The 14,230-nt window shown below is 51.3% G+C and overlaps 1 protein-coding gene across 4 annotated transcripts in view; it reads left to right on the forward strand.

Moving 5' to 3' along the window:
• Positions 1-13,316, forward strand: part of PFKP (phosphofructokinase, platelet) — a 68,428-nt gene extending 55,112 nt beyond the window's left edge. For 2 of the 4 annotated variants that reach the window (XM_054436917.1, XM_054436920.2), the window contains 7 exons: positions 1,409-1,561; positions 6,116-6,280; positions 8,911-8,972; positions 9,733-9,844; positions 11,045-11,144; positions 12,226-12,328; positions 12,962-13,316. In XM_054436917.1, coding sequence (XP_054292892.1) covers positions 1,409-1,561; positions 6,116-6,280; positions 8,911-8,972; positions 9,733-9,844; positions 11,045-11,144; positions 12,226-12,328; positions 12,962-13,091 — 825 coding nt within the window. In that variant the 3' untranslated portion in view covers positions 13,092-13,316. The remainder of the gene's footprint in view (positions 1-1,408; positions 1,562-6,115; positions 6,281-8,910; positions 8,973-9,732; positions 9,845-11,044; positions 11,145-12,225; positions 12,329-12,961) is intronic. The other 2 variants (XM_054436918.2, XM_054436919.2) reach the window with 1 other exon arrangement.
• Positions 13,317-14,230: the final 914 nt, after the last annotated feature.

Consider the following 14,230-nt stretch of genomic DNA (forward strand, 5'->3'; position numbering starts at 1 on the left):
GGCAGAACCTGCACAGAGCGGCCCAAGAGCTGGGCATGTGCTGGGCCTGGGTGGACGTGGAGGCTGTGCCATGGGGCGCGGGGGACCCTGCTCACAGCTCACCTTGTGGTCACCCAGCACTGACCCTGCTCACAGCTCACCTCGTGGTCACCCAGCACTGACCCTGCTCACAGCTCACCTCGTGGTCACCCAGCACTGACCCTGCTCACAGCTCACCTCGTGGTCACCCAGCACTGACCCTGCTCACAGCTCACCTCGTGGTCACCCAGCACGGACCGTGCTCACAGCTCACCTTGTGGTCACCCAGCACTGACCTACCAGCCCCACCCTCCTACCCACTGCACTGTGAACTCACCTGCCATGGGTCTACACCCACTGTCTGAAGCCCTTGGCCCACACGGGCTCCAGGCCTTGGGATGCTTTGCGTTCCACCAGGGCTGCAGAGCCCAGATCGCTCACTGTCCAACTCTCCCAGGGAGGCATGGGCCCCGCCCTGTGTCCCACCAGTAGCATTTCTGCAGCAGATGTGGGGATATTCACAGTAAGACCGACACGTCCAAGACCATAAATAGTTGGTTTTGCCACCAAGTGGATGTCAAAAACACCTTGCTGTGTGGGGCCACTTGGAGGTGGGAACAGTGGGCGTGTGGACCTGTCCTGCTGTGACTTTGGTTAACACCCTGAGGTGGAGTCTGAAAAACCCCGGTGTACACAGGCTCGAGAACCGCTCCCCTTTCTGATACCAGAACCCATTTCCCAGTGGAACCCCAGAGCAGCAACTCAGGTTCTTGCTCGCCTGTGCGGCTTTGTGTGTGGCTTGCCGAGGGCAGAAATGGCAGCTTCCCCCCAGAGAGCAGAGATGTGGCATGGGGCTGAGTGTGGCCCACTGGTAATCCAGCTGCATGCCTCCTTCCTGCCTGCACGTAGGCGCCGCCTCTGCGCGATGAAGGCAGTCACTTGGTATGGTCCTTACAGCCGTGTGCCCCATCCACTGATCCTTGCCTGCCTGCAGAAAGCTACGGAATTGGCTTTGCCTTTAAACGTCCTGACTGCCCTGGCCTCCCTTACCCAACGTGAGATGCTGAGGGCTGAGTTGTCCTGCTCGTGACTAACTCGCCGTTGCCTGCAACCTGCTCTGTTGCCTGCCTCGCACCCACTCCGCTGTACTGCCTGCAGGCCCCCCCCTTTCATGAGGACCTGGGCTGTGCCCAGGTGGCCCCCTGTGTCGCCGAGGCCTGTCCTGCTCCCGCACGGCCTCCAGAGCTCCCCTCGGCCCCTTGACCCGCATGAACCGGCTTTCCCTGGCGACTCAGTCCCCTCCTGTCCCTTCCTGGACCTCAGCGCGGGCCCTGGGCCTGGCAGGTGAGCACCCGGCACGCCCGCTAACTGCTTGGCCCTGCTGCTTCAGGCTTACAAGAGCGCATGTGACATGGCCGAGGCACGAGGCCTCCACCAGGAGCTTTGCATCCCCCTGTGTGTGGTGCCGGCCACGATTAGCAACAATGTCCCAGGCACAGAAATAAGCCTGGGCTCCGACACTGGCCTGAATGCTGTTGTTGAGGTAAGAGAACCCCGTTTCCTCCCATTGCTTTCCTTCATTTATTTTAGCAACTTGTTTCTTCTGTGCTAAGAATGAACCAGATTTATTATTACTCTTTCTCCCCCCTTTGTTAGCTTGGCTTTATGTCACACTGGCCAGAACAGGGTAAGTTTTTTTTTCAGCTTCTCTGCCTTAGGGAGAGCCTGTCTTTATTGATTAAAAATGAGATGATATATCCAGTCCTTGGGATCGTGTTTCTATCCCACCTAGACTAGGGGAGGCAGGCACCATTTCTCTGGAGGCTGCCTCTCCTGCCCACGCTGAGTAGTAAGGCTGCAGGGCCAGCCGTGGGAGCCTGCAGGAAGCGGTGTAAGTGCCCGGTAAGTACGAGCTCCGGGACAGAGCCGTACCCACTGGGGGCCGCTGCCTGGAAAACAGCCTTCCTGGTGAGACGAGACGCTCTTTAGAGAGCCGAAATCACGCCCTCCTGGGCAGGCCGTTTCACCAACATGTGCCTTGGGAGGGGTGGATTCTGCCGGTCGTGGGTGTGGTGCTGACATCTGCATGGTGGCCCCTCCGGTCCCTGATACTCTGACCCACGTCTATGGTCATGAGCTAGACATGAGGACCTATGGTAGTTCCACAGGCCTTTGCTGCAGAGAGGGTCCTCACTCAGCTGCAGACAGGACGGTGGCCACCGTGGCATGTGGGGTCGCGTCCGTGACTTGGCCGCCTGGTGCAAGGGACCCGCAGCAAAGCACAGCTGCTGGCCGGGGTAGGCCTGCATTTCGTGCGGGGACAGCAGCCGCTGGCCTTTACCTTAGATGTTGATGTCCAAGCCAGCTCCGGAGTTTGCAGTGAAAACTCCCAGCCCTGTTGGAGACTCCTTAGTTCAGCTTGGCACAGAACCTCGGAAAACAGCAGTTCTATTCTGGGTACTTCCCTCGGAGCTGAGTTACAGTGCAGGGAAGGGAGCAGAGAAGCCATGAGGTCGGCTGCAGCTTCCTGTGCCTCTGAGCCTCAGCCTCCCACTCGAGCTGAGGGGCGTGTCCTGGCCATCTCTCTCCTGGGCTTCTGCGTGTCACATTCCCCAGTGCTGTGGTGGCCTTGCAGAGGCTGGCCCCGGCTTGTTCCCAGGACTTTCTTGGGCCCCGCACTTGACCCCTGTTGGGTGAATGCCATTAGGGTCCGGCCATCGCTGGCTTCACTCTCTTTTAGCACCTTGTAGATGTCCATGCACGCTTCCACCCTCGCACCCCACACGCAACGCAGCCCTACCCCGGCCAGCAGCTGTGCTTTGCTGCAGGTCCCTTGCTGTAGCAGGGACAGGACCCCCACCCCCTGTCCCATCTGGCCACCGACTTCAGCAGAGGCTTGACTGCCGTGAGGGATACCAGTCGTGGGAAAACTGGCCTCCCTGCAGATTCACCGAACAAGGTGGTTGTCACAGAGAAGTCAGTGGCTTTTTTCTGCCTTAACGCTGTAGCAAACGCCACCTTATCTTTCACCACCAATTTATATTTCTTAACACCCATGGAGCAAAGTGCTGGTGATGTTTGAACTGTAGCCTGGGGCTCTCGCTCCCATGGGACTCCTCGGGGAATTTCCTAGCAGGATCGCCTGTGTGCCCTTGCAGGGGGTGGTGTCTGCCGGGCACATCCCATAGTGCAGGGGGAATGGCTGAGGTCACAGGCTTTGCCTGATAAATGCCACTCATGGCTGCTGTCCATGTGCCAGGCCTGGGACACAGCCCTCTGCCATCCTTCCGCCCACTCGGGAGCCAGGGAGGCGCCTCCGTGCGACACTGCAGGCAGGAAGGGCCACGCTTGGGATCTGCCGCCTTCTTGTCAGTGCTACTTTGACTAATTGCCTGAGGCATGGCCGGAGTGACTTGCTATTTTTAGAAGCTAATTCAGGCTTCAGATGCCATCTAGGTAATGAGGAGAGCGTTCAGGAAAGCTGTATCTAAGCTCCAGCAAAGGCGGCCTCTTCCGTCCCAGCTGTCGCTGCGTTTACACTGAGAGGAGCACACAGTCGGAGGCGTGGCTCAGGTGTCAGGGCTGTGCTGTTCCACACCCCCCAGTGGCAGGCTGGAGGGACCAGAACTCAGACATGCTCAGCCTCTTGGGAGAGCTGCTTTGCCTGGAGAATTCTTTTGCCATTAAGCGGTTGATGTCATTCTTTGAATGAGTGACGGTAATTCCCCACCTCAGGGTGGGCCGCGGAGGAGATTCAGTTGGAAAAGTAACCCATGAGGTTTTGTGCCTCTGGGGGTCCTGAGGCCCCACCCACGCCTGGGATTCTCTAAGACAAAGGACAAGTCTTAAAGCCTTACAGCATCTTAAGTCTTAGATCACATTTAGAGAGAGACCCAGTACAGATGGAACAGTGAAACCCTCAGAATTCTGCACTGGCCCTTCAAGAAGGCAGTTGTCGGCTCTTTGGACCCTTGACGGGGTTCTGTCCTGTGTCCTCCTAAGCACAAAGAAGGGAATTCTTCCCATTGTCTGTTTCTCTCCCCTTCTCGGCTTCTACACAGTGCAAAGTGGCCCGCTAACTAGAGCCCGTGTTCAGTTTTGAATACATCAACCAATTATTTTGGGAAGAAAAGAATCTGCCAAAGAAATTAGGTTGGAATGGCTTAATCAAGCCTGCATTTATTAATCAAAGTGCGCTTTTAGATTTCATCCAAAGTACTCAAGTGAAAATTTCCCAATGGGTGTTAAACTTGGGTGCACAGACTCTCACGTGGCTCCTAGTCTCAAGTCCACACCCCCACTTCATGCTCTTACTCTTGGCTGAGTCCCATGGAGGCTGGTTAGGGAATCCTGCAGGATCAGCCGTTGACCAGGATAGACGGATGGCTGGCTGGGGAATACCGTGCTTATGTCATTCGGAGACAAGCATTTCTTGAGCGCCTGCTGTGGGGGCTCGGCCGGGTGCTGCTGATGGTGCACTGGTGTAAGCCCAGCCCACAGTTCCTGTCCTCATGGAATTTGCAGCCTAGTGAGGAAGATCCTCCCAAGTCAAATAACCACGAGGTAACTGCAGGGAGAGACACCGGGATAATTTCTATGAAGAGAGGACATGGGGTGCTCCGAGAGCCCCTGACAGGGGGAACTTTGTGGTCCTAGAAACCAGATGGTGTTTTCCTGAGGAAATGACATTTCCCTCTGGATCAGAGCTGAGGAAGGTGGCTCTGTGTGTCCCGTGGCCGCTGTGACACTGATCACACACCTGGGGCTGGAAAATAATACTCACTCTCCCATAGCTCTGGAGGGCAGGAGCCATGGGCTGAGGCCAGAGTGTTTGCTCCAGGAGAGTCCCTCGTGGCCCGTTCAGGTGCCCAGAGCTGCGGGCCTTGCACACCTTGTTCCCTGGCGCCGCCTCCCATGTGGGTGTGCAGCATCCCGCTCCAGGGCCTTCAGCTTCTGCACCCCTCATCTGCTGATGCAGGTGATGGCATGTAGGGCCCACCTGGGTAGTCCTCAGGATTCACCTTTATCACCGCATGAGGGAACATTCCCAGGTTCCAGGGATTAGGACTGGGATTCCTTTGGGGGCCGCTCTCCCACCCACCACTGTGCCGGAATGTGATGCACAGTGGCCAGCATATCCAAAGGCCCCAGGAGGACCTGGGGTGGCTGGAGCGGGACCTGGTGCCGGGAGCAGGCGGGGCCGGGGGTTCCCAAGAAAGGCTTGACGTATACTTGAAGTGAGCAAAGGGTTTTGAATAAACCAAGAACTGTATCAGATGTATGTTTTTTATAGATGGGTCTCCATTTTGTGTGAACAGATTGGAGGGTCCCGTGGTGGGAGCTGAGGCCCAGGCAGAGGCTTTGCAGAGTCCCAGGAGAGGGCGTTGCAGCCCGGACTGGTGTATGGGTGGGAAGGCGGCCGATGCATTTCTTTGCTGTTTTTCTCCCCGTTGAGCTTGGGTCCTCATGGAGGGCGGATGACAGACATTTCACTCTGGGACCCGATGCCTGTGCATCCGGAAGACTTCCCCAGGCGCCTGAGTCTAAGAACCACCGTCTGCCTTTGAGGAGAGTTTCCATAAACGTAACACTCACCAATGGATGGAAGATGGCCACACCTCTAAAATCACAGGGAGCTTTTCAGAAGAAAGTAGAATAGCACAGTGGTTCCCATGGACTAAGCTGGCAGGGGATAGTCCCCTAATATCTCAGCTCACACCTAACAGTGTCCATGTCCAGTGAAAGCGGCTTCAGCAGGGACAGTCACAGAGCAGCGTGGAGTGAGCTGGCTTGTGGGGTCATCTTTTCCATCCCCTCCTATGGGGCCTGGGAGAAGGGAGCGGCAGATGGCCAGGCCCCCACTACGGGTCATTGAGGTCACCTCCAGGTGGCTGCCACGGTGGGGTTGCGGGAGACCACGTTCACACCCACTCCGAGGGCACATCCCGGCTGCTGCACACCCTTCACCTCTGGGATGCTGGGGCCGCATGCTCAGGCGCGGTGGGGGGCCTTGCTGCACTCACTTGTGGGGGAGCTCTGGGATGGTGAGTGGACCTCAGCCCTGGGCTGGAGTGACTGATCTCTTCTCTGTGACCAGACCTGCGACCGCATCAAGCAGTCCGCCAGCGGAACCAAGCGGCGCGTGTTCATCATCGAGACCATGGGCGGCTACTGCGGCTACCTGGCCAACATGGGGGGGCTCGCGGCCGGAGCTGATGCTGCATACATTTTCGAAGAGCCCTTCGACATCAGGGATCTGCAGGTATGTGACAGGGCTGGCCTTAGGGCCCGTCCCCTTGGGATCCACTCGGTGCTGTGGAGTGAATCATCGTGTCTAGGGTGGTTTGCTTTCCAAGGGGCATGGAGACGGAGGTGCTACAGAACACGCCACGCCTGATGCACTTCGCATCGCCCAGGTGCCTCTACCGCGTGTCAGGTGACGGCAGGTGTGCCTGGTTGAGGACACCTTCTAGTCTCGCATGAAACACAAGTTTGTTTGTTTGACGTAGTCTGTTGTGTAATTAATGTTGTCTCACTTATGATTTGAGAGCCTCCGCTGACAGTCACCACCCACATCTGTGACTGGCTCTGAAGGTTGCTGCAGCTTCTTTTAAATCCTGAGGCCCCTGATGCTGCGTCTGCCTCTAAACTGACACAGACACGGCCGTGGTTTCTTGGCATCTGTGGCTTTTTTAGGGAAGGGTGTCGCCAACCCCGCGGTCTGTCCCTACTTGGACGACACAGCAGAATCCAGTCCTGGACCATGCAATGTTCAAAGTTGCTAAACTCCATGCAAGATGACAGGCCTTGGCAGATAAAATGCTACTTGAACAATTGTCTTTATTTATTTATTTAGAGAGGGAGTCTTGCTCTGTCACCTAGGCTGGAGTGCAGTGGCGCGATCTCGGCTCACTGCAACCTCCGACTCCCAGGTTCAAGCGATTCTCCTGCCTTAGCCTTCCAAGTAGCTGGGATTACAGGCACCCGCCACCACACCCGGCTAAGTTTTGTATTTTTAGTAGAGATGAGGTTTCACCATGTTGGTCAGGCTGGTCTCGAACTCCTGACCTCGTGATCTGCCCACCTCGGCCTCCCAAAGTGCTGGGATTACAAGCATGAGCCACCACGCCCGGCACCATTGTCTTTTAAAAAGTTAGGATGTTACTTGTTTCTGAGCCAAATAGATCAAGTAAAAAGGGCCTTGGCACTAATTATGTGACATGTGAATCACGAATTTCTTCACCATGTCAAAGTAAATACTTGTGGAGTCACTCACTGCATCACGATGTTTCTGTCAACAGTGGGTCCCATAAGATTATAATGGAGCCGCCCCAAACAGGTGCAGTTTTTTATCTTTTATAAAAAGATATATATATCCTTATATATGTATATGTATCTTTTTATAAACTATATTTATTATAAAAAGATATATATCTTTTTATAAACATAGTCATAAATATATAGTCATAAACTATATTATAGATATATCTATTACATATATTTTATATTATAAAAATATTTTTATAATATAAAATATATGTATTTTTATAATAAATTTATAAAGATACATGTATCTTTTTATAATAAATATAATTTATAAAAAGATACATATACTTTTTATAAAAATATATATATTTTATATATATATATATATCTTTTACTGTGCTTTTCTACGTCTAGACCTGTTTAGATACACAATTGCCTGCAGTATTCAACAGTCCCAGACATTCAGGTTTGTAGCCAGGAACAACAGGTGTGCAGCAGGCCCTGCCTCCTGGGTTTGTGTGAGTTCACTGTAAGATGTTTGCACAAGGCTTAAGTCACCTAGCAATGCATTTCTCAGAACATATCCCACTGTTACGTGACTCATGACCATATTTCAGAAATCTGTCCAGAGATCCTGCCTCACCAGCACTCAACATGGCAAGTGCTTAAGAAGAGAAATGATGACAGATTTTTATTTTTTGCTTTTTTAATTTTTGAGACGGAGTCTCGCTCTGTCACCCAGGCTGGAGTGCAGTGGCACAATCTCGGCTCACTGCAACTTCTGCCTCCTGGGTTCAAGCAACTCTTCTGCGTCAGCCTCCCAAGTAGGTGGGACTACAGGCGCCCGCCACCACGCCTGGCTAATTTTTTGTATTTTTAGTAGAGACGGGGGTTCACCATGTTGGCCAGGCTGCTCTCAAACTCCTGACCTCAGGCAATCTATCCGCCTTGGCCTCCCAAAGTGCTGGGATTACAGGCGTGAGCCACCATGCCTGGCCTCCTACTTTGTGAAATTCTGCCATCGCGCCCAGTGACAGATTTGATTAGATGTAAAAACCTCCATTTTCTTAGGATGAATCATTAGAGAATTACCTCCCTCTTGTAATCCTCCCAACGTGATCTGAAATGGGATGTTCTTACTCTTTTCTAAGACCATCTTTTCCTTAAGAAATCTGTGGAGGAATGTGAGTCTACAGAATTCTTTGGTCAGACACTGTTCATCAGGCCGTCACATGAGACTCCACAGAAAGGCCACAGGTCACTCTTTTCCTCTGAGGGCACCGAGAGAACATCGTCATGCAAATAAACAAGGAGCAATAGCGCCATGACTGAGCACTAGGCAAAGCACGGAATTACCGTTTTCAGAGGGACCCTGTTGACTCTGGAAGGTGTTTCTAGTGGCCGCCGTGAGGGCTGCTTACCATGCCCTGTCCTCAGCATTCATCGCTGCAGACATGCCCTCCCTGTCTGGGAGGAGGCCTCCAAAGACCCAAGCCGTGAGAGCTGCAGCCTCCTGGGCCACGCTCACCGCCACACTTGGTTGGCACTTCCCGGCCTGCAGGGCCGGGCACACAGGAGGTACTTAGTAGAGGTTTATTGTCTGATTAACAAAATACTCTCTTCTAGTCCAATGTGGAGCACCTGACGGAGAAAATGAAGACCACCATCCAGAGAGGGCTTGTGCTCAGGTGAGTGGGAGAGACCAGGGCTGATTTTACCCTCACCGCCACACCCCGGTTCTTAGATTCTAGTCTGTGACTTGGGCTGGATGAGTGCTCATTTCTTTGCCGCTAGAGTGCACTACACACACTGAGCAGATGCAGAAGAGAGCTGTGGTGCGTTGCTCTAAGGACTTGCCTGCATTTAGACAACTAAAATTTTTGCTGTATAGTCTCTTATTCTTTTAGATATCTCGCAATCATTTCCCTAATTAGCACCTGACTTTTATGAAGGAAGAAGGAAATACAGTCATCCCTCTTAGCCTCAGGGAATGTGTCCCAAGACTCCAGTGGGTACCTGAACCTGGGGATAGTACCCGCCCCCTGTATACACGAGGTTTCTTCCATCTGATAACCAAGGCGGCTACTGAGTGACTCAGGGGCAGGAGACACAGACAGCATGGAGATGCAGGGCACAGGGATGATTCATGTTCTGGGTGGGACAGAGCAAGACAGCACAAGATTTCATCATGCTACTCAGAATGGTGTGCAATTTAAAACTCACATTTCTGGAATTTTCCATTTAATATTTGTGGGCCTCAGTTGACCACTGGACCATGGGTAACAAACTGCAGAAAGCAAACCTGTGAACTGGAGGGACCGGTGTTGATGTAGAATCACCATAGGGTCGGGGGATGTGGGAGGCCAGCCTCCCAGGGCCGTCTCCCCAGGCAGGGAGCCTCGTGCCCACTGCACGCTAAACAAAGTGGCTCCTTCTTGCTCGTTTCAGAAATGAGAGCTGCAGTGAAAACTACACCACCGACTTCATTTACCAGCTCTATTCGGAAGAGGGCAAAGGCGTGTTTGACTGTAGGAAGAACGTGCTGGGCCACATGCAGCAGGTAGGCCTGAGACCGCATGAGGGGTCCGCAAAGCCCCTGTCGTGTGACTTAAAAGATTAATGTCTTATTTTAGCCATTTTGGGGAAAAATGTATAAGTAAATCCCAAGATGATAAAAAACATCTGAACTTCTTGAGACAGAGTCTTGCTCTGTTGCCCGGGCTGGAGTGCAGTGGTACGATCTTGGCTCACTGCAACCTCCACCTTCCAGGTTCAAGTGATTCTCCTGCTTTAGCCTCCCGAGTAGATGGCAGTACAGGCACCCACCACCACGCCCAGCTAATTCTTGTATTTTTAGTAGAGATGGGGTTTCACCACGTTGGCCAGGCTGGTCTCAAACTCCTGACCTCAGGTGATTCGCCCACCTCAGCCTCCCAAAGTGGTGGGATTACAGGCGTGAGCCACCGTGCCCAGCCAAAACATCTGAACTTTTAAGTCATGCCAAACATCACCAGCTTTAGGATTCTTTTGTTGGTGAGGTTTGAGTATGGGGATTTTAAGGGAACTGTCAGCTTTCATGAAAACAGTGATACCCCCATTACTTGGAAATGCTTATTCAAATTAAACACTTCATCAAGTTAAAAACTGGAGCTTCCTAAGATTTAAAATGGATTATCAGACATGTAGTATACTTGACACTCACCCCAAATCAGAATGACCTGGAATAAGCTGCGCACGGGCACACGCGTATTATGAGCTAAGCCTGGGACACAGCGGTCCAGGCCTCCTAACTCGCACACACTCATTCCTCACCATCTCCTATTCTTTATACTTTTAAGCCAGAGCCCGTGAATTTATGTCAAAGGGCTCATGAATCACCTGAAATGATGATGAAATAGTAGGCCTATGTGTGATTAAAGAATCCACAACGGTTATCACATTCTTAAAGTTGTGACCCATCCCCACCCCAGATGAGTTTACGAAATCCTGATTTAAGATTTTAAAATAATGCAGATTGTTAGTTGACTTGTTTGGTTTATTAAAATCCTTATCTTGGTAGGGGGAACACTTGATACTTTTGCTTAACAGGCCAAGTTCAGGCTACGGGAATCACAGGTTTTGTTTTGTTCTGTTCCAACTATCTGTAAGGACCTAGAAATAAGAACATGAATTCTGTGAAATAGAAATTGTCATTATTTAATTTTTAACAGCAAAGTGTTACTGTATAACTGATGTTTCATATAACTCTAACCACCAACAGGGTGGGGCACCCTCTCCATTTGATAGAAACTTTGGAACCAAAATCTCTGCCAGAGCTATGGAGTGGATCACTGCGAAACTCAAGGAGGCCCGGGGCAGAGGTAAGGGGTCCGGGGAGGGAGGCCACAGCCTCGTGATGGAGGCCGTCCTATCGGGGAGAAGTAGGGTGCTGGTTCCTTCTTCAGTTCAGTACTGAGCTGCATGTGATGTTTTACTCCTGCTGATCTGAGTGTTGCTATTTAACCAACCTTGGATTCCTGGGATAAGATCAGCTTGGGCATGACATGTTCTCTTTTATCACTGCTAGATTCAATCTGCAGTTCTTTTGTGCAGGCTTTTTGCTCTGGAGGTCCTGAACGTTGGCCAGCAATTTCCCCTCACAGTTTAAGTGGGGCCTTCTATTTTTTGGATGTTTGGTAGGACAACCTCCATCAAAACTTCCAGTTTTGAGGAAGATTTGACTGCTGAATGAATTGTTCGTGTTTGTAGAACTATGCATGTTTTTCCTTAAATCAGTTTTGTAAGTTATATATTCTAAGAAATCTTTAGAAACTGAAAAGTTTCAAAAAACATGACATTTTTTATAATACTCTTGTTAATGGTTCCAACATGGCTGGTCCCCACTCATTCCAGAGTGGCTATTTGTGCCAGCATCTTTCTCACCCCCACCCCCTCAGCCATAGCAGATGTGTGCTTTTATTACGGCAAACCACGTATCACTGCCAATGTCCGACTTAGAAAAATGACAGTCTACAAAAAACAGTGATGTGAATAGTTTCAATCAGTTTGTCTTTTTGAAGAACTGACTTTGGCTTTGATTCTTTCTACACTGATTTTCTTTTGCTAATTTAGCTATGGATGCTTCTTGCCTCTCAGTGTGTGTATTCATGAGCATAAATTAGTGTTTTGCTGTAATTTAAGCTAATTTCCCTATTCCACTATTTAGTGAAAAATTCTCTCTCTCCACTGGGAGAAAAAACAAAAGCTGCTTTCCAGGAAGCCATCAGGGCGGTCCCACAAGAGCACTGGCCACACTGTGCGGCTGTTCAGTCTCACCTGGGCTTCCAGGCCAGGTTCAGCATGGTTCTGAGGAATCTCAGTTCTCATCTCGCCCCGTGATTCTGCTCCCCTACCTGCCCATGTGACAGGGTGTTATTAATCTTTTTTTTAAACCTTTTATAGGAAAAAAATTTACCACTGATGATTCCGTTTGTGTGCTGGGAATAAGCAAAAGAAACGTTATTTTTCAACCTGTGGCAGAGCTGAAGAAGCAAACGGATTTTGAGTAAGTTGGGGTCTTATTGCCTCAGTGAATCTAGCCAATGTGAGTACGAGACAGGGCAATGGCCATTGCTGTCGGCAACTCATTCAGGGGTTTGAGGAACTGGCTTTTCTGAAGCTCAGTTAAAAAAATACTACGTCTTGGCCAGGTGCGGTGGCTCACGCCTGTAATCCCAGCACTTTGGGAGGCCGAGGCGGGTGGATCACAAGGTCAAGAGATCGAGACCAACCTGGCTCACATGGTGAAACCCCATCTCTACTAAAAATACAAAAATTAGCCGGGCGTGGTGACGCACACCTGTAGTCCCAGCTACGCAGGAGGCTGAGGCAGGAGAAATCGCTTCAACCCGGGAGGCAGAGGTTGCAGTGAGCTGAAATTGCACCATTGTACGCCAGCCTGGCAACAGAACGAGACTCCATCTCAAAGAAAACACCACTAGGTCTTTGGGAATAATTTTAAACAATGGTTTCATTTGACCCTGAATTTGGCTTTATCATCTGCTTGATTCAGCCGACCCTACAAACCTCGTGTTTCTGGCAGGACTGCTCGCTGTACTGGCTGTTGCGCGCAGGGCAGGCGGAGGCATCTCCCCGTGGTGACTGCAGGCCTCACTGCTGTCTCCTCTTCCCTCCACAGGCACAGGATTCCCAAAGAACAGTGGTGGCTCAAGCTACGGCCCCTCATGAAGATCCTGGCCAAGTACAAGGCCAGCTACGACGTGTCGGACTCAGGCCAGCTGGAGCACGTGCAGCCCTGGAGTGTCTGACCCAGTCCCGCCTGCGTGTGCCTGCAGCCTGGACTCACCGTGGACCGTCCGTTTTTGTAACACTTAAGTTATTTATCAGCACTTTATGCAAGTATTATTGACATTAATACCTAATCGGCGAGTGCCCATCTGCCTCACCAGCTCCAGTGCGTGCTGTCTGTGGACTGTGTCTCATGCTTTCAGATGTGCATATGAGCAGAATTAAACATTTGCCTACAACTCCAACAGTCCTCCGTTTTAGTTTTTTAAGTAGGAGATTAATACCTCAATCTATGGGTGGCTACTAAAGGTTTTCTCAGTTTTGTGGGCAAAGATTAGCAAAATATTTTTATAGGGATCACTGAACTATGCACAAGTCATAAAAGGAGAACAAAGCTAGTAGTTTACACAGGCCAAGGGGAACACCACGTTTACTTACCGTTACATATTTGCCATGTGTCAGTTTCCATCCACAGCAGCAGGCCAGGACCCTGGGCCTCGACCCCAGGCTCCTGCTCTCCTTTGAAAGTAAAATAGAACACATGAATCTTATTTACTTGTCCTCTTGATTGCAGTCCTAGCTGCATACTAAAACCACCAGGCGGTGGGCTGAAAAATCTGATAGCCAGCTTCTCCTCCAGGCCAAGCCACAGTCCTCGCTGGGATCTAGGTTGGAACTCTCCAGAAATCTTGCCAGAGTAGACACGGGCGCTGGGGTGACAGCCCCGCTGCCCTGGTGGGCCCCCCTCCTGTAGGGACAGCGTTTCTGCCTCTTAGCTCTAGTCTGCAAGAGACAACAGCTGTGTCTCAGAAAGGGGGGCAGAGAGCTGTGGGGAGGGAGAGGAGATGCCAAAAACAAGCTCTGTTTGGGAAATCAGTCCAACGGCCAAGAAAGAGCTGGCGTGGAGGCTTTCCTTTCTGGCACTGTAAAGATGAGGCAAGCGCTTACTCAGCCAACTCACCTGCTTCTCAGGACGGTTTCCATCTGGCCACCCCAGTGAACTCCTGTCTGTTAGGAGGATGCTCCCCCAGGGCCTCGGCGTGATCGAGTTTCCTGAATCAGCACAGGCAGATGTGGGGCACCCCTGCGTACCTTTTCATTTTACTTCTGTTTTTAAATAAAGGCCCTAAATGCTGCTTAAAATAATGACTCAAGCAGA

The sequence above is a fragment of the Pongo pygmaeus genome, chromosome 8, assembly GCF_028885625.2.
Source record: "Pongo pygmaeus isolate AG05252 chromosome 8, NHGRI_mPonPyg2-v2.0_pri, whole genome shotgun sequence".
Lineage (NCBI taxonomy): Eukaryota > Metazoa > Chordata > Mammalia > Primates > Hominidae > Pongo > Pongo pygmaeus.